The sequence below is a fragment of the Podarcis raffonei genome, chromosome 1 (assembly GCF_027172205.1).
Source record: "Podarcis raffonei isolate rPodRaf1 chromosome 1, rPodRaf1.pri, whole genome shotgun sequence".
NCBI lineage: Eukaryota > Metazoa > Chordata > Lepidosauria > Squamata > Lacertidae > Podarcis > Podarcis raffonei.
Window position 1 is genome coordinate 136,481,816 of NC_070602.1, and position 26,025 is coordinate 136,507,840.

Sequence of the window (26,025 nt, forward strand, 5' to 3'; positions counted from 1 at the left end):
CCTCCGTAATTTCATTATTTATAATTAATTTAGCTTTTTGTTTTTTATAAATTGCCTGAATTCCATTCATAATTCTCATTCCTATTCTCAAACTTTCACAAGTTTTAATTAAAAAGTTCCACGAAACATTATCAAATACCTTTTCGGCGTCTACCAGCAGCATTGCTATTTTCTTACTTGGTCTCATTTCCACGTATTCTAGTAAATCTATGATAACTCTGGTATTATCTTTAATTTGCTCTCTGGTACAAACCCGGCTTGGTCTTTCTTTATTATTCTTTTTAACAAAATTTTCATTCTGTTTGCTAAAACACCTGTGAAAATTTTATAATCTATATTTAATAAGGAGATTGGTCTATAAGTTTTAATTAATTTCAAATCTGCACCTTGTTTTGGGAGTAGGGTTATTAACGCTTCTTGCCAAGAATCTGGTATTTCTCCTTTCTCTAGTATTTCATTCATAATTAATTTTAATTTTGGTGCAATTATTTCTTCTAGTTTTTTTATAGCATGTCCATCTGGTCCTGGTGATTTCCCTTCTTTCATATTTTTTAACACTTTTTTATTTCTTCTAATTCAATATTTGAATTTAAGATGGCATATTCCGTTTCATTAATTTCTGCTAAGCTGTTCTCTAACAGATATTTTTGAATTTTCTTTTCCTCCTCCTGTTCCGCTTTATAAATTTTTTTATATTTTATAAATCTGTCTTTAATCTCTTCCAGTACAATAATTTCTTTTTCCTCATCTATAATTCTATTTATTACTCTTTCTATTTGCCTTTCTTTAATAAGCCATGCCAACATTCTGCCGGGTTTATTTGCCTGTTCAAAGTATCTTTGTTTTGTCCAGATAATTTTTTTCCCAACTTCTCTATTGATTAAATTGGATAAATGAGATTGTAGATTCTTGATGTGCTGGAGTGTGTCTTCATTTTTTGGATTTTTTACTAGTTCTTTTTCTTTCTCTCTTATTTGTTTATTTATCTCCATAATATTATTTTCTTTATTTCTCTTTATTTCCCCCATTTGTTGTATTGCATATCCTCTCATGTAAGCTTTACTTGCCTCCCAGATTATTTTCTTGTCTGTACCTTGATTTTCATTTATTTCAAAAAATTCTTTCAATGTTTCTTTTGCTTTTAATACACTTTGTTTGTCTCTCCATACCTCATCATTCATTCTTCACCTCCCCTTAGTATGACTTTTAAATTTCATGTGAGCTGATACTGGGTTATGATTTGATATGGATCTGTTCAATATTTCCGCTTTATCTAAATTCAACATCAATTTCTTTGATAACCAAATTGCATTGATTCGTCCCCCAGATTTTTTGCTTCTGAATAGTAAGTTATATCCTTAACACTTGGGTTTTTTGTTCTACAGGCATCATATAAATTAAAATTTTCAGTTAAATGAAAGGAGGAGAGTGGCAGTCTACCTGAATTAGATGTTCTGTCTCTTTGTGTTCTATCCATTTCTATAGATGTCACCCCGTTTAAATCCCCCATGATTACTATATTTTCGCCCACATAGTCCCATAGTCTCTCTTCTAAATTCCTAAAAAATTCATCCATTCTATTGTTCAAGGCCTATATTCCCACCACTATAATTTTTCCTTATTTTGTTTGAATTTCTACACCTAAAGTTCTGCCTTCCTCGTGCTGAAATAAGAATTGAGGCTAAGCCAATACCACTCATCACCTGTAACCAAGTTGTGGCCTAATTTGGCCCATTAACTTTAATAATTGTGTCATGTGTCTTTATTTCCGGGGGGGGGGGGGACTCACCATGCAAACAAGGAAGAAAAGACAATCTGTATCATAAAATATGGTTTCAAAATTAAAAATAATGCTCCTGACAACATGTTAGGGTCAACTTCCCTTAATTTGCTATGGATCTCTGAAAAAAAGCCATCCTGATTGTAGCAGCCGAACCATTATTTCCCTTCAGTCCTTGCTAGAAAAGCCCACCTGGTTGCTGCTCAGTCACTTACAAGGATACACTTAGAAACCAAACATAAAGTTAGAATTTAAATCCTATTAAATGCTGCATTCTTAGTAAAACCCTAAATTGGAAGAAATGTGTGAATTCCATATTCATATATTGAATGACTTCAACGACGAACAAAAATAACAGCAGCTTTTTTTCTATTCTTTCAATACCATGCGGTGAAAATAAATTCAGACTGGCTTATTTTAATTTTAATAACTGAGTGAAAAAGAGGAAAGCCTTTTGAAAAGTGTGTTGGTCAAAGACTAATGAGAAATCCTGGGAGGCCGAGTCACTGGATGCCATGGCAACAATACAGGATCAAAATCTTATTAGTATGCCCAGCAGCGCTACAAGGGGTAGTGTTCTCTTTCAATTGCCCCCGCCCCTTTATTCCATAAATTACTTTGATGTTCTCAAGACTGGTCCAGTAGGAACTACATTACATAATCAACTAGAATATTTTGACAGACCTGCATCTATGCACCACCCTCCCAGAAGCAAAACAACCAAACATACTAGCGACATGTATTAAAATGCTTAGTTCTCACTGAAGCATAAACCTCTGTCAAGAGTACGGCTGGTGGGAATCACATGATGGATAGCTCCTCCATATTAAAACACTCTGCCCATAGAAAACTGGTGTGTCATGTAAAAGAGTTCTAGTTTAGCCTTCTACCTGAGATGTTAGTTTTTTATGTGAAGGGTTCCTCGCCCTGCAAAAAAGTGGAAGAATGTTCAGTCATAACAGACCCGAAAGGTAAAGGTAAAGGACCCCTGACAGTTACCGTAAGTCCAATCACAAACGACTCTGGGGTTGCAACGCTCATCTTGCTTTACAGGCCGAGGGAGCCGGCGTTTGTCCGCAGTTTTTCTGGGTCATGTGGCCAGCAGGACTAAGCTGCTTCTGGCGAAACCAGAGCAGTGCACGGAAACACCGTTTACCTTCCCGCCGGAGCGGTACCCGGTACCTATTTATCTACTTGCACTTTGATGTGCTTTTGAACTGCTAGGTTGGCAGGAGCAGGGACCGAACAACGGGAGCTCACCCCGCTGCGGGGATTCGAACCGCTGACCTTCCAATCGGCAAGCCGTAGGCTCAGTGGTTTATACCACAGTGCCACCCACGTCCCTACCTGCCACCTTAAGGGGAGCCCACAAACATTTATACCTCAACAGTAAATGGGACAATGATTTTGCTGGTTATTCATATGTGTAATTTAACACAGAGACACACGCCTATATCTTAGGATTCATTGCTTCAGTGTTTACAAGTCCCTCAGTCTCGGAGTCATAGAATTGCAGAATAGGAAGGGACCCAGAAGGGTCATTTAGTCTAATCCCCTGTAACACAAGAATCTTTTGCCCAACATGGGGCTCAAATCCATGTCGCTGAGATTAAGAGTCTCGTGTTCTACCAACTGAGCTAGCTCTCAAGCTTGTCGGCAGTAACCCAACCCTTTCTGCCATGTGTGAAGTCGCTCAACAGTAACTCCTATCTACTCTTCCTTTCCTTGCCTCTTTTCCCATTTCCCTTTGGGCTCTGCCTCTTCCAACTACAATAATAATAATAATATTTTTTTATTATTCTTTTATTCTCAACTATTCTTCTAATTTATTGTTATTATTCAGTCATTCATAAAACTTACAAAACGCAATAATACAAAATGCAACTTAAGCCCGTGACTGCTAACCTTCCTCCCTTCTTTCAGTCACTCAGCCTTTGGTCCACCTCCATGCTCAATATCCAAGCTCTCCCTGCCTCTCTGCCACCCTTCCTACCTACAGTGAACCATGGCTCATGCTCCAAGGTCCTGTGATAGACTCCCCACTCCCTCCATCAAATTGACCATACCCTTCCTTCATAGAAGCTGCAATGTTCACAGCATCAAACAAATGGAAGTGGGGTGTATTGGGATAGGAGATCTTACCTCACAAGGCAAGCTCTAACTCCTGATCTTGTGAAGGGACAGTGTTCATGGGATGGGGGGAGAATTCAAAACAATCCCTCACCTCTAAGCCTCCCTTAATTCAAATAGCCCATAGTTAACAGTTAAATTTTAGCTACAAGCCCCAGGAAGGACAGCCCACTGCCAAAGTTAACCTACAGATGCAGCAGCTATAGCTACAGGATGGCTTGAGGAGGAAGCCTACTATGTTGGGGGGGGGGGAGGAAGGAGAATGCCTTGTTACCATCTTCTCTAATTTGCCTTGTACACACCTTCTCTGAGTAGAATAACCCACCACCCACTGCTGCTGCCACACTAAAAAGCTGCTTCCTCTAAGTTTGTACAGAAGTGGCAGTGACCTGCTATTTTGTCCAGATGCCATTTTGTTCTTAACATTTTTTTAAATCTCCAAAAATATTCCCAAACATTTAATGTCATACACAATTTTCTGAAGAAAAAGTACTTCTAGACTTCCCACCTCATCTCACCTGATGTTTGTTTTTTTACTTCTTTTTATTAGCTGTTTTGCAATATATATATGTTTATATTATCTGAACTTCACTATCATTAAATCCACTGCTTATATTTAAAATCCTGCCCACAACTTCATGTATGGGTGATACTTTGATAGATAATCCATCAATGGTGTTCCTGATGCCTTTTCAATGGAACATTTGATCCTACTTATACTGGGTAAGATCATTGGTCTAGTACTGTCTACTCTCTAGGGGTCTTTGGAAGAGATCTTTCCCATCACTAGAAATGCTGGGGATTTAAGTTGGGAGCTTCTACATGCAAAGCACATGCACAGTGTCTGAACTATGAAGCTGGGAAGGACTCATCACCACCAGATCCCAGATGCTTTGGTAGTCTAGCAACACTAAGCATTGGTTCCTCCTATCCACTACCTATCCTATCCACTACCAAGATGTGGAACTGGAGAGAAGACAGACTCTGTCTGTTGCGCACAAGGAACCTCCCGGGTAAAGTGACAGTCTGCAGCAGAAGCAGATGCCATTTGGCCTGATGTTTCAGTGAACAAGCAAGTCAAAGGAGTGTATGTCAAGGTGCCGCCAGTGCAACCAAGGATTTCCCAGAACAGGGCAAACAATAGGAAGTAGCAGTGGCAACCTTTGAAGAAGCAGGGGAAAAATAAGAGGCAAGCAGAAGCAGAAGGAGGGCTGAGCAGGAGGGAAAGGGTAGCAAAGGAGTGGAGAGAGGGTATCAGATGAAAGGAGAGATCCTCCATCCCCACCACTGTGTGTGGTGTGTGTGTGTGTGAGAGAGAGAGAGAGAGAGAAAGAGAGAGAGAGAGAGAGTGTTGACTAAGCAACTAATAATGTCCAATTCAGATGACTCTTAGATCTGCTTGTCCTTAAGATTTTGAATGAGCTCCTTTCTCTGACTATAGAGTCTTATGCTAATAAACCACTCACATGCCCAGTTAATTGTGCAAATAAGCAGTCAAAAGGGTTTATGAAATTGCCCTTAGTTATACTGAGAGAGAGAGAAAGAGGAATGAAGACTGTCTTTTCCCGAGTAAAACTGCATTACCTGTCTGATTGGTAATTAAATGCAATGAGTTGTTGGCTATCTCAGTGTCTTAAATCACTGCTTCTTTTTCTTAAGTCATGGTGGGAGAAGTTTTAGGGAAAGGTTGATGCACTTGTTCTCTAGGTAACATGGGAGAGAAAATAGATACCATTTGGACAAATTAAATAAACACTTAAAAAGCCAATTGCAGTATTTATAGGTGATTTTAAGTGTGCATCTAATTCAGCCTTGTGATAAGCAGAGAGACTGGCATGGAGAGATCTGAAAAGCTTATTACACTTTGTGAGATGCACAAGCATGTGGACAAAAGTCTGAAATGTACAAAATACTGAAAGCAATCAATCTTAAGTCAACACAGTGAAAGGCAAAGGAACATTTATCTACATGTTTGGAAATTCAGTAGAAGGATCCACTCAGAATAGAAAGTCATCAAAGCAGACTGGCTAGAAAAGGCATAGCAAACAAGCACTTTCCCAGAAGGGATTAGTACTGGTTCACAATGCTGCTTTTACTGACCTTGGATGGAAGCAGCACCCAGAAAGCCAATCGGTATGACCTTCACCCTTCATGATGATGTTCCCATTGGGAAAGGCCCACATCTTCCACAGGCGGTCATCACTTCCAGTAACAACAATGTCTTTCCTCGGATGTAAAGCCAAACTGTAGAGAGCAGAAAGTAGGGGTTGAGAAACGAAATCAAAAGAACCACAGAACCCCAGCAATTTGTTAAGGCATTTGCTTCAAGAAGGAAGTTCCATCAGCTACATTATACCTACCATACAAACACTCTAGAAACATTACAGATTTTTTTAAAGCTAAGGTTCCAAATATTAATAAATAGGAAACAACTCACTCCTAATGTCAATGTTTTGAATGCTGAACCCAGCATAATCATTCACAACTTCAAAATACAATCAAATTTTACTTGATGTCCTCCTCATACATCATATGTGGCAAGTACTCTGAGAAAGGTACTTGCCCTTTACCCTGGGAGACTGTGAAGGAGATCTCTGCCCCAAATCCTCTAATCTGAACTGGCACCTAGGCTAAGGTTATCAGACATCCCCGTTTCCCAAGGACAGTCACAGAATTTACAAATCAGTCCCCATACAAAATCCACTGAAGTTGAAAAGCGTCTCCAGGTTCATTGAAAAAAATCTGGTGACCTTAACTTAGGCAAGGAGGGGAGAATGCTTGAGAAACAAACCAGTCCTCGGCTTATTGCAAACTTGGGTGATGGGCTGCAGGAAAGGGCTCTTCTCTAAGGTCCCGTTTGTAATTTGTAATAACTTCCTTTACTCTTTACCCCCTTTCCCTTCTTAAATTGATATTTTCCTATTTGAAGAATATTAAAAATAGATAATTCATTTCTCTGAATCCAAGTAAAAATGGGACAAGTCCTTTTTTCAGCTTGCGCACATCCCACTGTCTTCAATAAGCTGTGTGTATATGGAACATTATCTTCTCCCTGTCTTTCTCTAGACTTGCTTTTAAACACTTTTTAGAAAAAGAAAAAGCCACAACTATTTTCTCAAAGTGCCTTTGTGATAATCTGTAGCAACTGGTTGGTAAAAATAACATGTATAGTATATCAGAGAAAATAAGCTCTTGCCACTAGAATGTAACACACAATGCAGAATTCATAGGGTTTCCCCCCCCCCCCGCCTTAATTACAGGGCTCCTACAAAATGCGAAAGCTGCTCAAGAGCCGTACAACCAGAAGCGGATACCATTTAATTAGCAGCTGGGTTGGTGACACAAGTATGGTCGGGCTGCCACTTGCAAAAGGGAATCACATTCATTCCTCAAAGGGTGCCATATGTGTAACATTAATTAGGAGCCCTTGCTTTTCTTTCAGCAGCTTAGCAATGTAAAAAAGTTTTGCTTTCTTTTTGTTCACGGGATCTAATTATTTCCAGTACAGAAGCCCCTGTAAACTCAAGGGAAAGTATTTTAAGAGGCCATGGCACATGTGATATCAGCATTCTCCCCCACCCCCAACTGCAGAAGGACTTAGTCCTAACGTAAAGCGGCAATGCAGAGGCTGTCATAGCCATTTTCATCTGATGCATTTATATGCCCATTGCATTATTTGGAATTATTTAACTCTCCTTAAAAACAGGGGTCACTAACCTGCAGCATTTCACTTGTTGGACTCCAACTCCCATGAATCCTGGGCAGCCTGGCCAAGAGTCAGATACATGGCAGGAGTCAGAGTCCACCAAGAGCTGGAGGGACACAGGTTAGCCTCACTGCTTTAGAACATGAATAGAATGGGACATAGCTTATTACAGTGGCCAGTGTGGGTGTGGTTTTGTTTACAAAGCTAGGACTAGCTTCAGTTTATGCTACAATTCAAGATATGTTATCAACTCTGAAGCATAAATATACCAATAACTGAAACCGCTTCCACCTCCAAATTGAAAATCACTGTTACTTGGGCTCAAGTAACACCCAAGCGGTGCCACCAGATTCAATGGAATTGTCTTCATGGGTAACATGTATGTCTAAGGTATCTGTGAATGAGAAATATCCAACACAAGGCTACATGGAATTGCACCGATTCCCATCATTTCAGCAGAACACTTTGGGCCACTGAGAGAGACTGCATAAAGGTCTACTCAGACAGATGTGCGCAGGCATGAATTGTGTGATCCTAATCAGATGTTTAAGCCTCAGCGCAAACCTGCTTCTACAACTGTGATTCCCCGCTCCGCATTACTTTGACACTGAACATCTACACAAGACTACACTGGGCACCTGAGTGTTTGGATGGAACAGAAGCTAGAGATGCTCAATATACATAATCAGTGATGAAGTCATGATAAACAGCCTGTGGCATCAGTTGCCTAGATCTCATCCCACCAAAGGCTTCTGTGTCTTTAAATTATTGTAACCTTGAAAAAAGCTTCACATCTGGTGGGGAAACAACTTGATAAACTTATCGCTGCCTCCAAGTTATTAAAGGAATAAGAGAAAATAAAGGAAAACATTTCCTGAATCACACAAATTTCACATTCCCCCCCCCCATGACTCCCCATTATTTTTCTCAGGAAGACAAGGAAAAGAAAAGCAGCTCCATCAGTGGTTTTCCCTGATGTCTACGACCAATACTAAAAGCAGACTTCACCACCTTTAAATGGGTCTTAAAGTCCCACCTTTTTATTGCTGCTTTTAGCGGCTAGTTTGTGTTGGATTTTTTTTGCTGGGTATTGTTGTTTTATACTAATTTTAGTAATATTTGAAATGTAATGAGATCTGGTTTTATATTATTATAAAATTGAATTATGATTTGATGTGCATTGACCTGTCTTGAGTATCACACTAAGCGAAACCAGAAGCACTGATCTGGAGCATTCAGAAGTTTAGTCTCATTGTCCCAAGAGAGGCTGCATTTTTTCCTATTTCATGATTTTGCACTGAAATATATAATTAGACTTTGGTACTTTGTGGTGGTTGTGCACCATATTGTGACCAATGATCGTTCTACAATTTACTGTTGAAGGTAAGGGTATCTATTAGCTTCCAGTTTAAAAAGCATGACAACTTATATTTTGTCTGCTTTCAACAATGGTTACCTCAGCGGTTACTAATAACATTCATCAGGTTCTGCTGGAATATATATATTTTAAATAGAACTGGAGTGTTCAAATGTGAAACAAAACAGACATTTTGTGAGGTAAATTACAATGATTATTTGACTTGCTAATAATTTTTATTGTGTGACCTTTGGCACTTTTCAATGTATATGTTTTTTGAGAGCACAGAAATATTAAACTGTCTTCTTTTTCAATAAAAGGAAAACAGCTGTTCCCAAATGCAATTTTAGCTTGACCAACTTGAAACAAGGCAGTTTCTATCTCTAGCTTGTTTGAGATTAACATTCATCATTATTGTTAGCAATCCCCAGGTTTCTCTTGCATGGCAGCTTTTTCACAGATGGTTAGAAGCACTGCTGCGTTCTGTACACACTTAGAAAGAATGTGACACAAAACTTGCCACTTGGCAAGTTCTGCTAAATTACAAAGGTTTATACAAGAAGGTATTTCCAAATTGATTAAAAAATACAGCATTGACTTGCCAATTCAAATTCCTAAATTAATATGAAAATTTAAGGCATTACCCTTCTCAAGGTCACCATTAGAATTGGAAAAAGATATATCACTTCCTATTTTCAATATATGGGGCCCTGATCCTGCGTATATGCATTTAATGGCCTATGTTGCTTCTGTGCACGTACACCCCCCCCACACCCCTTCCTATGCATTATGAGATTAGAAGTGGGCATCAGGCGTGTGTGACATCTCCCCTTTCCTTCCTGCCCCTACTTCATACTCTATGAGCAGAAGGTACTGTCCAAACTGCAATAAACCTTAATTTGGTTACTTGACCGAAAACTTGTAGTAAAAGTTCGAACTATGGATTGACAAAGGATTTATAAAAATAGTTATGAAAGAGACGCAGAGGGGGGAATCATTACATTAAGATCCACAATGCGGGGAGGGGGGTGTCAAAAGGGATTATATGTTTTTTAATTCATTTGTTTATGTAAAATGAAAAATGCAAAAATAACATTTATAAAAAGGAAGTATTTTGATAGCAATGATATAAAAGATCCATGGTCAGGATAAGAGAGGTGCAAACTCTCTTCCTATGCAGCCTGGCCTTCCCACTATGACAGGCTGAAAGAAGAAGATGGGGCTGTTAGCCATTCAGTTCAAACAAACATTGGTTACAGAGCCTGCTTTGGAGCAAAACAGTCACAATCCACAGCTCAGACATAAGCCAGGGATCATTGTTTCTCCCATATGCTTAGCAGGAGCAAATTGCCCCTGTTCAGAGTGTTAGCCAAGGTTTACTGGGTTACTGGTTTAGTGGGACTGGAGAAATGGGGTCAGAGTCTGAAGTGGGTTGAGTGACTGGACTTCTGCTCAAGAACTAATGTTCCCTTCAGCACACAGAACTGGTTGGGCAGCACACTGGCTCTCTTCCTTGTCCAGTAAGGTTTAATCAATTATAAGGAAAGAGTAATATGAAAGAAGGATTTCAAATCTCAGCAAGCAGAACAGGACTGGCACATCCTATAATTAACAATGCCTTTATGAATGGATGGGTTTCATTTCAGCTTGAAACATTTCTACCTTCATTTAAATCTAATTTTGGTGATGAAATAACTTTTTTTGCTTTTATTCAGTTGGAGGTTTGACATTTTACAGATCTGAAAACTGTTGTGTATGATATCATCGAAAACATTTCTTTTAAGGTCAAAGAATTACAGTTTTCTGACATTTACAGTGATAATAAATTCTGTATTTCTAGCCATTAGGTAACAAGGGTTTTCAACTACCTCATAAATTGCCTCATGATTTGACATTGCCCATATTGCACAGATTCAACAGGACTCTCGTACTGCATGTGCATTTCTCCTGTGTGCTATTATTTCTGACAATGCCTATTCACACTACCCATACAGATGCTACTTATGTGATGAACATATTTCCCAATAGCCTTGTCTCCATTGTTCTATGTTATATTTTTATTACACTTATTTAAAATATTTTAATCCCACTCATTCACAATGTTCAAAGCAGCATCCAACAAAATTTCAAATCACATTAAAATGGCAATAAACAAACTGCACGACACTTCTAAAAACTTTTCATTTCTGCTGAAACAGAACATTGTCATGTTACCTGCTGCTGCCCAGGCACAACAGACCTCAGAGGCAGGAGAGGCCAGCCAACCAACCAAGTCTCAGGGGGCCTGGAGGCAGAGTCCATATACAAGGTTTAGTCAAGTCCTAAGGTCAGGGGTATTTCAGTTCACATAGTAAGACGGTCCAAGGGTCAAGAAAGCTAAAAGTCCAAGGTCATGAGAAGCAAGAAGCAGCAAGGTCTGGTCAGGAACGACATATGTTGTTTCCAACAACTGGCTGAGGCTGGAAACCCTGCTTAAGAAAGCTGGAGCGAGTTGGTTCTCATCCAGAGCAAGAAGGCTGATCGAAAATACACCAAGGAGAAAAAAAACTGAGAACCAAACCAAAGTCCAAGGAGGTGCTGAGAGAAATTAAATTCCACCAAGCAGAATACTCAAAATTGATCAATCAGGAGATTGAATGGAAAATAAAACAGATGAAGCAAAGATCTTTTGAATCAGCAAATAAATGTGGAAAGCTGCTAGCTTGGCAGCTGAAAAAAAGACAAAAGCTAAACACGATAACAAATCTAGAGATTGATGGAAGGACCGTACAGAAACCAGAAGAAATTAGGAGGTGCTTCCACAGATACTTCAAAGAACTGTATGCACAGGGGCCCCAGAAAGAATCAGAGATAGATCAATTTTTAAAGATAAATGGACTATCAAAAATAACTCAAGATAAAAGATCAATCTTGAACTCTATAATAACCACACAGGAAATTGAAGGTGCCATTCAGAATATGCAACTAGGCAAATCTCCAGGCCCGGATGGACTTACCTCCAAATATTACAAGGTTCTGAAGGACTATTTGATACAACCTTTGTTGGAGGTATGTAACCAGATTATGGATGGGAAGAGGGCACCAGAAACGTGGAAAGAAGCCTTCATCACATTGATACCTAAGTCAGAATCTGAAAAGACTCAGCTTAAAAACTACCGTCCCATCTCACTCCTAAATGTGGATTACAAAATATTTGCAGACATTTTGGCAAATAGACTTAAAAAAGTCTTAAATGAAGTAATTCATAAAGACCAAGCTGGCTTTCTCCCTGGTAGACATTTATATGAGAACACTAGAAACATCATTGACATTTTAGAACTTTTGCAGACTAACAGGAACACAAGGGCGGTGTTAATCTTTATTGATGCGGAGAAAGCATTTGACAATATATCTTGGATGTTTATGAAGAAGAACTTGGAGGGGATGGGAGTGGGACGGGGGTTTGAGAATGGATTACATGCAATCTATTCAGAACAAAAAGCTAAATTAATAGTGAACAATGTGGTGACGGAGGAATTTAAAATTGAAAAAGGGACACGACAAGGGTGCCCTCTATCCCCTCTGTTATTTATTTCAGTCCTGGAGGTGCTATTGAATATGATCAGAGAGGACCGGTTGGTACAAGGGATAGAGGTCGGAGTGAAACAATATAAACTGAAAGCTTTTGCAGATGACCTAGTTTTGACACTGCAGGAGCCAGAATCCAGTACAAAAAGAGTTCTCGAACTTATATCTGAATTTGGTCGGGTGGCGGGATTTAGGTTGAATAAACAAAAAACTAAGGTTCTGACCAAAAATTTAACAACTACAGAAACAGAGGGGTTTCAGAGAGAAACAGAACTGAATGTGGTTAAAAAAGTGAAATACCTTGGGATCTATTTGTCCTCCAAGAATTTGAATTTATTTAAGGATAATTATGAGAAATGTTGGTTGGAAGTTAAAAAGGATTTAGAAATTTGGTCAAGATTGAAACTTTCCTTGTTGGGAAGAATTGCAGCTATAAAAATGAATGTGTTGCCGAAAATGTTATTTTTGTTTCAAACCTTACAGATCGTGGACAGAGTGGATTGCTTTGGAAAATGGCAGAAGGATATATCTAGATTTATCTGGCAGGGCAAAAAGCCCCGAATAAAGTTTAAAATATTAACAGATTCGAAAGAAAGAGGGGGGTTTGCCCTGCCGGACTTGAGGTTGTATTATGAAGCTGCAGCCTTCTGCTGGCTGAAAGATTGGTTTTTGTTGGAAAACACCGATGTCCTAGATCTGGAAGGTTTTAATAATGCTTTTGGATGGCACGCATACCTATGGTACGACAAGGTTAAAGCACATAAATTGTTTAAAAGCCACATTGTCAGAAAAGCAATTTTTGCAGTCTGGATGAAATATAAAGACTTACTAGAGAGTAAAACTCCGAGGTGGCTATCACCAGTGGAGGCCAAGGCCCGAAAAAGACCCAATATGGAGGCCTATTGGCCGAAATATTGGGAATTGACTGAAAAAATTGGAGACAATTGGAAGTTGCAGAGCCAGGACAAACTAAAAAATAAGGTGCGAGACTGGCTACATTATGCTCAAATTCAAGAGGTTTTCAAAATGGACAAAAAAGTTGGTTTCCAGGTGGAAAAGTCGAAACTAGAGACAGAATTGTTAGAACCAAAGACAAAGCTGTTATCTAGAATGTATAACTTGCTGCTTATGTGGAATTTACAGGATGAGACAGTTAAATCTGCTATGATTAAATGGGCACAGGATGTTGGACACAACATTATGTTTGAAGACTGGGAAAGGTTATGGAACACCGGAATGAAATTTACGGCCAGTACGGCCTTGAAGGAAAACATTATGAAAATGATATACCGGTGGTACATGACCCCAGTCAAGTTAGCTAAGATACATCACCTGTCTGACAATAAATGTTGGAAGTGTAAGGAAGCAGAGGGGACTTTCTTTCACCTCTGGTGGACATGCCCAAAGGTTAAGGCTTTCTGGGAAATGATTTACAATGAGTTGAAAAAGGTATTTAGGTATACCTTTCCCAAGAAACCAGAGGCCTTCCTGTTGGGCATGGTAGACCAGAAGGTGTTAAAGAAGGACAGAACTTTGTTTATGTATGCTAGTACAGCAGCAAGAATACTCATCGCAAAGAACTGGAAGACACAAGATTTACCCACGCTGGAGGAATGGCAGACGCAGTTGATGGACTACATGGAGATAGCTGAACTGACCGGCAGAATCCGAGATTTGGATGTAGAAACAATTGAGGTGGACTGGAAAAAGTTTAAAGACTACTTGCAAAAGTATTACAAACTGTATGAATCTTAAGACGGTGCATGATTTGAAAATGATACGCTTTAGCAATTATGATTAAGTAAATAGTAAACTAAGTGATAAAAGAGAAAAGGAGATAATATGAAATTGAACATGTTACGTTTATTTTAAAGGTATAAAAATTCTGACATAATACATTGAATATAGATACATAACATGTAAAAGTTACAATAAGGTATGACATAAGGTAACAAATTGCTGACATTGTTAATATAAAGAACGCAGAATCGGAAGGGGTGGGGAAGTCCAATTTGGGATTTTTGTTAAAAAAAAAAAAATGGTTTCTTGTAAACTCCTTGTTTGTAATGTATAAAATTTGGAAAGAAACGTAATAAAAAATATTATAAAAAAAAAAACAGAGCAAGAAGGCTGATCAGCAGCAGATGGAGTCACTTCAGGCTCAGCAGGTGAAGGCGACTCCTGGCCCATGACACAGGAGTCCACAAGTTACTGTATATGCATGTACAGTGGTACCTCTGGATACGAACAGGATCCGTTCCAGAGCTCCGTTCGCATCCTGAGTAGAACGTAACATGCGTCTGCGCGTCTGCGCAGGTCGTGTTTCACCACTTCCGCGCATGCACGTGACATCATTTTGAGCGTCTGCACATGCGCGAGTAGCGAAACCCGGAAGTAATGCACTCTGTTACTTCTGGGTCGCCATGGAGCGCAACCCGAAAATACTTAACCTGAAGCTACTTCAACCTAAGGTATGACTGTATACATATTGTATTTTCTTCATCCTTATGGAAAATATGTAGATCCAGTTGACATTCTGAAATTTCTTGTATTACTATATTTTTTTAAAAAAAAAACTGTGTCCACCAAAAATATAAATATGTGCCTCTTTGTTACATTTGTTTCCAGGTTTCACTAGAACGCCGCTCAGACTATCCAAAGTAAAAAGCGCAAAAATTCATTACCCTGAAATCACTTACTTTTCTTATGTTATTTATTAAAATATTTATAGTCCCCTTCTCAAAGTTTCCTGTAGCAACTATATATATTTTAAATGGACAACTTAAACTGTAATCCTATACTCACTTACCTGGAAGTACCATTGTACTTAGTGGGGCTTACTTCTGATTGCAGTGTTAAAAAAAAATATGCATGGGGGCAACAAACCAGATAGCAGACCAAGGATAAGAATAATAAGAATAATAAGAATAATTTATTTGTACCCCGCCCATCTGGCTGGGTTTCCCCAGCCACTCTGGGCAGCTTCCAACAAAGACCAAAAATACACTAAAATATCACACATTAAAAACTTCCCTGAACAGGGTTGCCTTAAGATGTCTTCTGAATGTCAGGTAGTTGTTTATCTCTTTGACATCTGATGGGAGGGCGTTCCACAGGGTGGGTGCCACTACCAAGAAGGCCCTCTGCCTGGTTCCCTGTAACTTGGCCTCTCGCAGTGAGGGAACTGCCAGAAGGCCCTCGGATAGCATGAGATACATTATTCTAATAGTGTTTTCCATTTTAGGTTCCTTATATGCCCACATCCATCCCCACACATGTAAAGCTTCCATTCTGGTAAATTGTTCACTTTATTTATTTGAAGACAATTTTGTATTTGCAGATACTCAAACCATTGTCATTTAGCTTTGTTTGCTTTTTTGTAGCAGTATACAAATAACAGTAATAATACATGTACCTACTATACTCAAGATGCATCTGTCAAGAGACCTGAGGCTCAGGGCTGAAGCTGCCAGTGTTGATCTTTGACAAATGTGAAAATCTCCCTCTCTCTCTCTCTCTCTCTCTCTCTCTCTCTCTCTCTCTGTCTCTCTCATACACACACCCGCCTCCTTATGATAAATGTTTTATTAGAACTTGAGTTATAAATAGAAATAACCTTCACAGAATATTACAATATTAACTTCTGGTATATTAAAGTAAATAAAATTGGCCCGAAACGTATGACACTGGCTCTGACTAAGATCTTTGGTCCATCTGGCCACATGGCAGTGACTGGCAGTGGTACTTCAGAGTCTCAAGCAGAGGACTTTGCCAGCTCTTCTTCCTGATGCCAGGGACAGAGGTTTCTGTATGCAAAGAGAGGAGCATCACTGAGCTATGGAAATCTTCACACAAGTAGGGATTTGGAAGGGTCCCTGACCGAATGCAGAAAAAAGACAAAAGACTGGGCGAACACCATTCTGCCATGAGAGAATAGAACAAATCTGTGTTGAACCTCATCCTCCCCCTGCCCAAAAGTGAAGAAACCTTCCACCAGTCAGGTGAAGGGAAATGCAGAGGTGGTGGCAAATGCAGGTACTGTGTTCTCCCCAACCTTCTCGCCAAAGTCTAGCAATGGGGCAGGCCCCACTATCCCTGGCCTGAAATGACCCATTCCTACTAGGAAGACTTCCTAGAAAAAGAGGGGGGTCTGACATATGCATGCGGATGCTCTCCTCAGGCTCTCAGACTGTGTATCCTGGAACCAAGTGATAGGGATTCAGCAGCAGAGCACATTGTGCACTGAGAGATGCCCAACACGCGCACGCGCACACACACACACACACACACACACACACACAGAGTACAGGTTCTGTGCTGCTGCTGTTATGCTAGTTCTTGGCTGTGGGGATACAAATTTAAATCACTAATTAAATATTTGAACAACACAGAAATGCTAGGAAAAGAATACCTACATCACCTGCCCTATCAGAAAAATAAAACAGTCTATAATACCTAATGGCATATCAAAATGTTACAAACTTCAAATCTGTGTACTCTGGAAAAAAATAGTTTTAATTTAGATGTGGTGCAGAAATGTGGTTAAGAAAGGGATATTCATGAATAGAAATATCACCCAGATGAATGCACTAATAATTAAATAAAATGTATGTGAATACTCCTTTTACTGGCACAGCTATGTATAAACTAAACTAATTTAAGATGTGCCCCATTAGTCTTCTTACCATGTGAAGTAATATTTATTTATTTATTTTGCTAACATTAGTCTTTAAACTGTGTATTGCATTATTCTACAATTACCATGCTGATGATATTTTTCTATGACAAATAGACTGTGATCCTCTCTTTAAAATAAAAAAGGCAACCATTAAAAAATAACTTTCATTATGCACTTCAGTAAGGGAAGTAGACAAGAAATGCGGAGATGAAGGTTTACATTTTTAGTCTTAAATAGCCACCCACTCAGATAAAGTTATATCAAGAAACTATAGGGGGATGTTAGAACATTAGCTCTAATTGAAAAATGAACTAGAAGGATGTTCAGACTCAGCTATGTGAAAGCATCATACTTTTTCTTTCATTCTTTCCTGTGTAACCTTATCATTATGCACTTGACATCCATCTAAGCAGGGCAGATTTCAACAAATAATGGACACAGAATGTGTAGGCAGTCTGCCATCAAGTTCCACCTTGTCCCCCAGAATATTATTTATATTATTTATATATATATATCCCACTAGGAGGGATTGGGAATGCAATGTCTCTAATATAACTATAAAAACAAATAAGTAAGTGAGTGAACCCTGCCTCTCTCTCTCTCTCCATTCCCCATGAATCAGGAAAGGCTGTGCAAGTACTGAGCCAGGTGGGCCAGATGAAGGCCAATAAACTAAGGCTGGTCCTGATAAGATGGTATGTATGTGTGTATGGAAATCAGGGAGGCAGCCTAGCACTTCCCCTGAGAGAAGAGGCTCGTGGTCTGGGGGGTGCCTCTCAACGCCACGCTGCCATTTGAGGCCCAGGTGGCCTCCCTGGAGAGGAGTGCCAGGATAACGATACAGCAGTTATCACGTCACACTAGGATCAGGGAGAACAAGGTCCAAGCCCCTGCTCAGTCATAAGCTCATGGGGTGACCTTAGGACAGTTACTATCTCTCACCCTAACACACCTTGGAGTGCTGTGGTAAAATATCATAGGATGGGGGAGGCCAGGTGGGATAAAACATACTAGCAGAAGCAGTAACATTAAGATTTACATACAAACAGTTCTGCGCATTCCTGCTCAAATATGCTGCTTCACATCTATTGTTCAATAGCTTCCAGTGACATATTCTATTCCTGCCCCCCACTGGACAAAGCTGAGCAGGAAGAGCGAACCCCACTAACCTCCCAACTCATTTTAGTACTCCTGCAGAATACAAAGAAAAGAAAATGAACAATAAAACATCTTGGGTTTTCTACTCCTTTAGATTGATCCCAGGAGAAAACAACAACAAAATCCATTTTTGCACTCAAGCATCTGATGTTGCCAGTTTTAGATTACAGGCTTTTTATAGCTCATTTCTGACTGAAGAGGTTGAGCACCACAACATCTCTTTCTTAGAATACACAAATACTGTCATTTCCAGCTGTTATTGTCCTCAACTAGCTATAGATTCTAAACAAACACACCCCAGCCTCCTCTTTTTTAACAGGACATTCTCTTTGTTAAAATCTCCTCTTGTCAGTAGTTGTAACCTTGGTGTTATATACTGTCAAGAAAGCAAACATTACCTCAAAGCTTTCTGTAAAAAATGTGATTGCATTGTACCTCAGGAAAGGAATACTGTGGGCATTAAAAATATATAACATACATGAATCTAAAAAGTACTGAAACTAACATGCATAAATATTTTATTTTCCCCCAACCTTTGCCCTATTTGGGAATTAATACTCTCATTTTCATAGCATGGGAGCCGGGAATGGGGGTGCACCGTGCAGCTCTGCCCCCTAGTGTGAAATGCGCAAAGGTCTGTAGCAACTGGGAATGGGAAATTTATTTTGATCTCCATTTTAGAGAAAAACCATACCTGATTCACCCTTCCAATCATTGTCTCCCTTTACTGCTCTCATTCCCACTTCCTAACCCCCTACCAAAGTCTCACCTACCAAGTCATCTCAGCATTGCCCTAAATCAGAACTGTATGATGGAGTCAGTTGCCACTCCAGGAAAATCCTGCCTGCACCCCACAATCCCTGCTTCAGTGCCTTACAGCTTATTAAATCCTAAAAAGGTAAAGGTAAAGGACCCCTGGCAGTTAAGTCCAGTCGCAGATGTCTCTGACGTTGCGGCGCGCATCTTGCTTTATTGGCCGAGGGAGCCGACGTTTGTGCACAGACAGTTTCTCTGGGCCATGAGCCGCTTCTGGCGAAACCAGAACAGCGCATGGAAATGCCATTTACCTTTCCGCCAGAGTGGCACCTATTTATCTACTTGCAGTTTTGGGCGTGCTTTTGAACTGCTAGGTGGGCAGGAGCAGGGACCGAGCAATGGATACTCACCCCGTAGCAGGAATTCGAACCGCCAACCTTCTGATCGTCAAGTCCTAGGCTCAGTGGTTTAGACCACAGCACCACTTATTAAATCCAATTTATTAAATCCTAGAACCGCTAGCTGGCTGAACCATGAACAAGAGCACTGTTAGAAATTAGGGTCCACAGCAAAAATTGCTTCCCCTTACAGTTGCGGCCTGGCATGGCCCCTTGGGGAGGGGCAGTCACCTCCTCCTTCAGAGCTGGCTACTTTGCTTTGGCCTCTGGCCGGCCACAGAGGATGATGGGATAGCCTGCAAAAATTTAAATCAAAATTGGCCAATGAAGACCTTTGGGGTGGGGTGCTTTGGCAGAGGACCAGAGGGCTCAAGACTTCACTCCAGTCTAATACCAAGGGGATTTAAGCTGGTCGTGCTGAGTGCCAGCAGTGTCATCAGCGGCAGATCAATCCACTAGCCACATGGGCATTGCATTCAGAAGATTTTGCTATGGAGAAAATCATCATTTTTGGAGCCGGGAACAAATTGGGCCGTTTGAGGATTTTGCCTTCCTCATAGCAATTGTCACAACTTTCAGCAGATAAGGCATTGGATTGAATCTTTAGTCTATTCTGGCACGGGGGGGGGGCGGGGGGCAGACAGGTGAGATGGTGCATCATCTGCCTTGAGCAGATGCTGTATCTCAGGGTACCTTTAAGAAGAAGATTCTGTCCAGAAGCCAAAATGGGGAGCAAAAGGGCCATACAACCTCCAAAGGCGGCGGGGGGGGGACACAGCTTAGTTGACCTGTGTTTTGAGGTGACCCTTAACCCAAGCCTGACCCTGTCCAACATCAGCCTGCAGGCAGGAGGCTAATTCAGGATACATGCCCAATGCCTAAGCCAAAGCCTACCGGCATTTGTAATAATAAAAGAGTTGTGGGCATTTTCAGTTCCAGAACGTTTTTACTTCTGTTCTGCTGCCACTTCCTCCTTTCCTGTCCCTCAGGGCACACTGCACACGGGCCCAAAACATTTCTCTTTCTTTCTTTCTTTCTTTCTTTCTTCATATCCTACTTGTTTCGATAAAGATTTGAAAGTGGGCCCAATGCAGCACTGTTTTAGGAATGATGAAAAATCTATGAACCAGATCAAAATGACTGCAGGGAGAAGGAAAATAAATGCTAGCATAATTCCACAAATTCCATGCAGTGCTATAATAGTAAGGCTCTATAGCAGTTTGTTTGCTTTATTTGTGCCAAAGGCCAAAGAAAGCTCTTAGGCAATTCATTAATTTTAAACACAATCAATTAAACTCTACTTTTTGAGACAGAATCATAGACTCATACAGTTAGAAGGTACCACAAGGGTCATCTAGCCACCCCCTGCAATGCAGGAATCTTTTTGCCCCATGTGAGGCTCAAACCCACAAACCTGAAATTAAGAGCCTCATGTGCCACTAATAATAATAATAATAATAATAATAATAATAATAATAATTTATTATTTATACCCCGCCCATCTGGCTGGGCCTCCCCAGCCACTCTGGGCGGCTTCCATAGAAACCAAAAATACAGTAAAATATCACAGGTTAAAATCTTCCCTAAACAGGGCTGCCTTAAGATGTCTTCTGAATGTCTAGTAGTTGTTTATGGCTTTGACATCTGCTGGAAGGGCGTTCCACAGGGCGGGCGCCACTGCCGAGAAGGCCCTCTGCCTGGTTCCCTGTAGCTTTGCTTCTCGCAATGAGGGAACCGCCAGAAGGCCCTCAGCGCTGGACCTCAGCGTCCGGGCAGAATGATGGGGGTGGAGACGCTCCTTCAGGTATACTGGACTGAGGCCGTTTAGGGCTTTAAAGGTCAGCACCAACACTTTGAATTGTGCTCGGAAACGTACTGGGATCCAATGTAGGTCTTTCAAGACCGGTGTTATATGGTCTCGGCGGCCGCCCCCAGTCACCAGTCTAGCTGCCGCATTCTGGATTAGTTGTAGTTTCCGAGTCACCTTCAAAGGTAGCCTCACATAGAGTGCATTGCAGTAGTCCAAGCGGGAGATAACCAGAGCATGCACCACTCTGGCGAGACAGTCCGCAGGCAGATAGGGTCTCAGCCTACGTACCAGATGGAGCTGGTAAACAGCTGCCCTGGACACAGATTTGACCTGTGCCTCCATGGACAGCTGCGAGTCCAAAATGACTCCCAGGCTGCGCACCTGGTCCTTCAGGGGCACAGCTACCCCATTCAGGACCAGGGAATCCTCCACACCTGCCCGCCTCCTGTCCCCCCAAAACAGTACTTCTGTCTTGTCAGGATTCAACCTCAATCTGTTAGCCGCCATCCATCCTCCAGCTGCCTCCAGACACTCACACAGGACCTTCACTGCCTTCACTGGTTCTGATTTAAAAGAGAGGTAGAGCTGGGTATCATCCGCATACTGATGAACACCCAACTAACTGAGCAATGCCTTCACCCATAAATATTTCCACAGAACACACCCAAAGAAAAGTTTCGTTTCAATTTTCTTGAGCTCTGTCGTGACGTGCAAGATCTCTTCCATGAGCAGAAAGCATTTTTCACATGCAGAAAAATACTTCTGACTCACCCACTCTGGTATTTGTACATTTAATGGCTTATAAACAATGAATTCATTAATGTTTATTAATATAAGAAACTATAATCTATTTAAAATGTTCTATTTATCATTCTGAGATTTGTATTCTATTCTGAAATTTATAATATTATATGTTATAATATTAATTATAGGTTAATGAAGCAATGCTAGAGAGTGTGTGTGTGTGTAGAATGAACTTTAGCAAATTAAATTTTAAAAAGAGGAGGAAGATATCTTTAACCCATTAATATTATTGGGCTTAAGCATTAGTAATGTGTTGCTGTATTATGGTCAAACGATATTGATAATTATGGGTGATAGTCAACTAAGCTTCACGCAGTGTTGGCCCACAAAAATGAATGAACATGGCTAAGTTAGGCCATTAATTTCAGTAGGTCTAGTTTTAGTAAAACTTAATTGAATACTACTTTATGATAATAGGCATTCATAATAAACACACTACAGAGAAGTTAAATTCTTTGATATCAATTCTTAGCACCCCTTACAAAATCCCTATGATGCATCCTATGCTCATTCTACTCAGAGCAGAGCCACTGAAGTTAATGGGCATGTCTAACTTAGGGTGATTTATTTCAATGGGTCTTCGCTGAGTGCAGCTTAGCTGCCTACATCCCCCTGTAAGTTATATCAGCATTATTATCTCCACAATGCATATGGTGAGGCTGAGAGATTAAGGCTTGCTTAAGGAGTGTGTGCATAGCTGAAGCATGATTTGGCAACTTCCTAGTTCACATTTCAGTCATATTTGCCCAAATCAGTGTGAGGAGCAATAGGGAATAACATGTGGAATTACTTTCCTTTGCATAATAATTTTACTGCCAGTAGAAAGCAAAATCACTGTAGCTTATTTCAAAAGTAATTGGTTGACAGGGTTCAATTGTCATGAGCCCCACAGCACTGCTGGGCTTGGGCTTGGGCTGGCAGGCTCTGTTGCAGGAGGAAGAAACAGAAGGGCATTTTAATTGTGGGGGCCTAGGTTGGTAGAGAGGGCATATCTCCTTTCCACCCTGATTCCAGTCATTTCAGAAGGCAGATCTGGGATGCCGCCTCTCCCCTTCCCACAACTTTCCTGTGGAGCGGAGAGCCCCAGTGGAGGCTGGGGAGGGCCTTGATCAGCCAAGGGAGGAGGCTGAGTAAGGGGTGGCAGCAAGCGAACAGGAGAGGGCAGCCTTCTTGCCTCGCCTCGAGTGCTGCCTTCACAGCAGAGCATGCATTTGCAATTCCAACATTTCAGCTAGGTGAGTGAGTCTCATGAGTCAACCATGTCTCATTTTTAAAAGCTTGGCGGGGAAGCCTTGGGAACTTGTTGGGATTTTATCACTTCCATCCAGTTCTTGCCCTGCTCTCGAACTCCTGAACTCTAACACCTGAGCCCTGGGACTTCTGATCAGCCTGTACCATTAGTTGCCTAAAGAAAGATCTCTTTCTTACTTACAAACAAGAGCCTTTGCTTGCATTTTTGGTGCTGCAACTTATAATAGGCAACGTAAGTTTAAAAATCCAACGAAATTGTTGAGAATACTGCAGGCGTTTTCATTTTAAATAAGCTATACAAATAAAACTGCTGACAATTATATTGTAATTCACTTAACTTTATGTTAGATTTTTCTTTGCCTTTATACCACTTAGTAATAAATACAATGAGAAAAGCATGGTTCCTTACAGAGAAATATTACTGAGGCACTCTATTTAAATTAACTTAGTTTTTGTTAATAAAAATGTATATTTAGAGCTTTTATTTCTGTATGTAGAGCTCCTTATTAATTTATTGAATACAAATGCAAGTAGCAATTGCTAAGAGGATTCCCCGCCCCCCAATGTATTTCCAAGAAAAGGAGAGTAGGAAAGAGGAACAGAGAATGAATATTTGGAGTCTGATATGTGAAAGTACCAGGCCAATATAGTTAATCTATTTCTATATCTTTCCTTTATAGGAAATGTGCTAATAAAAATAATATCCCCCTTTTCCCCAAAACAATAAGGACAAAAGAGAAATTAAATGAGTGTTGATCTGGTTGCAGTCCAGATTCACCCCTTGATTTAGTTTCCCTTAAACCTTTTGGTTATGGATATTAGGAAATCAGTGGTAATAATAATCCACCTCTCCCCTCCCCACCCCTGCTCACTTAACATCCACATCACAAGTGCAGCATCTGCATTCTGCTTTTTCTGTTTAGAGAACATGATTATTCTTCAGGAAGAACAAGATTGGCTGCCAATGGCCTGATATACAGATGGAATAACATACTTTCTCCCCTTTAAAAGGTCCATGTTTTGCTCGCATAAACAGGTTAAAATATGTTCATCCTTTCATGTTCTGCTGGAAGAATAGAAGAGCTGTATATAAGCATTGCTCCAATTTTTTTTAATTCAAGGTATTGGTTTCCTTCCCTTTAGCGATAAAAGTAATCATTGACATCTTGTTATTTCAGATAAACTTTGCAAGCAAACAACTTGTAGAAGTCTGCAGGGTAAAACAGATAATCAGAAGGAAAATCTTTGGAATGATGCTTATTTCAGTTTTGCATATTCTGAATACATATTCTGAATGCATATGTAGAAATCCTTGCATGAGGAATTGATGAAAACTGTGTGGACGAGTTATAAAAGATTTAAATAAATATGTGAGCAAGTTCATCCAAACTGGAAGGAATATCAAGAGAACACCATACAATATTTGTGAACAACTGTTTTGCTGAATCTGTTTCAGGGTCATGTTCAAAGTCCTCCATGCCACCTTTCATCATGTTCAAGAGAGTCCCTGAACCCTCTGCAGCAGTTTTTTTGGAGGTGGAGAGGCTAGCAGAGGGAAGGAGGAATTTATGGCTATTGCTTCCCTCCCTCTGCCCCTGGATCAAAGACCCTTCCATGAATGGAAAGACAGCATTAGTTACGTCTTATTTGTTTTTGAAGCTTACGCTTCCTGTATCTTTAATTATTTTAGCAGAAAGAAGCCTTCTTGAGGCAAAGGACCTCTTACTACTGGTACATTCCCTGATCATTTAAATAACTATTAATAGACTCAGAGTCTCTAACATTTCACAGAGGTAAATTGCACAATGTGGGACTGCGATACGTCTGGAATTTCCTGGACATAGCTGGGATTCGGCCGTCGGAAACAGTGTCTGGGCGAAAATCGCAAAAATGTCTGGGAAAATCTGGATGTATGGCAACTCATGTCAGCGCTGTTTTTGGCGATTTTCCACTTTTTGAAATATGGCAACACTAGTATAATGATGATGAAAAGTGGATAGGACCAGAGTCCAGCAGGCTGGTGGTATGGCCCAGTGTGCAATAGCTTGAACAACACAATCAATAATGGGATGTGTCCCATGGAGGGCTTACATAATGATGTTGTATCTTCAAAACAGATTAAAGCCCCAGCATCTCTCTCTTTAGAGATTAAGCACAGAACCATTATTGAAAGGGTCGATGGCAGGGAGGGGGCAAGTGATGGGGTTGGCGGAATGGTGTGTGTGTGTGCGTGCGTGCGCCCTGAATTGCCCTCCCAATAACAGGACATAGGTATTATTGACAAAACGAGGAAATAAATATTTGACTATCACCTACCCCAAAGTACTCAGAGTATTCAAATATAGCAACCTAAATCCAAACTTAAGTCAGGGCCCAGCCAAATTCAGAGTCCAGTGAGAGGGAGAAAAGCCCCCCCTTGGTGACTCCAATCACACCAGAGTTCCTGCAAAGTTGCTGAATGAACCACAAGCCACTTCCATTGATGTTCCGTCGGCGGCATGGAAGCACCACAAACTTTCTGCCTCAGCCCTGTCTATTTATGTATATTCATTCATTTATTTAAAACAGCATTTATACCACCATCTCAAAAGGTATCAGGTGGTGCACAACAATATCATAGCCTCCAACAT

The 26,025-nt window shown here is 40.4% G+C and overlaps 1 protein-coding gene across 2 annotated transcripts in view; it reads right to left on the reverse strand.

Moving 5' to 3' along the window:
- Positions 1-26,025, reverse strand: part of SPAG16 (sperm associated antigen 16) — a 395,434-nt gene that overhangs the window by 206,235 nt on the left and 163,174 nt on the right. For both annotated transcript variants that reach the window (XM_053364500.1, XM_053364511.1), the window contains exon 11: positions 6,011-6,154. In XM_053364500.1, the coding sequence (XP_053220475.1) occupies positions 6,011-6,154 (144 nt within the window). The remainder of the gene's footprint in view (positions 1-6,010; positions 6,155-26,025) is intronic.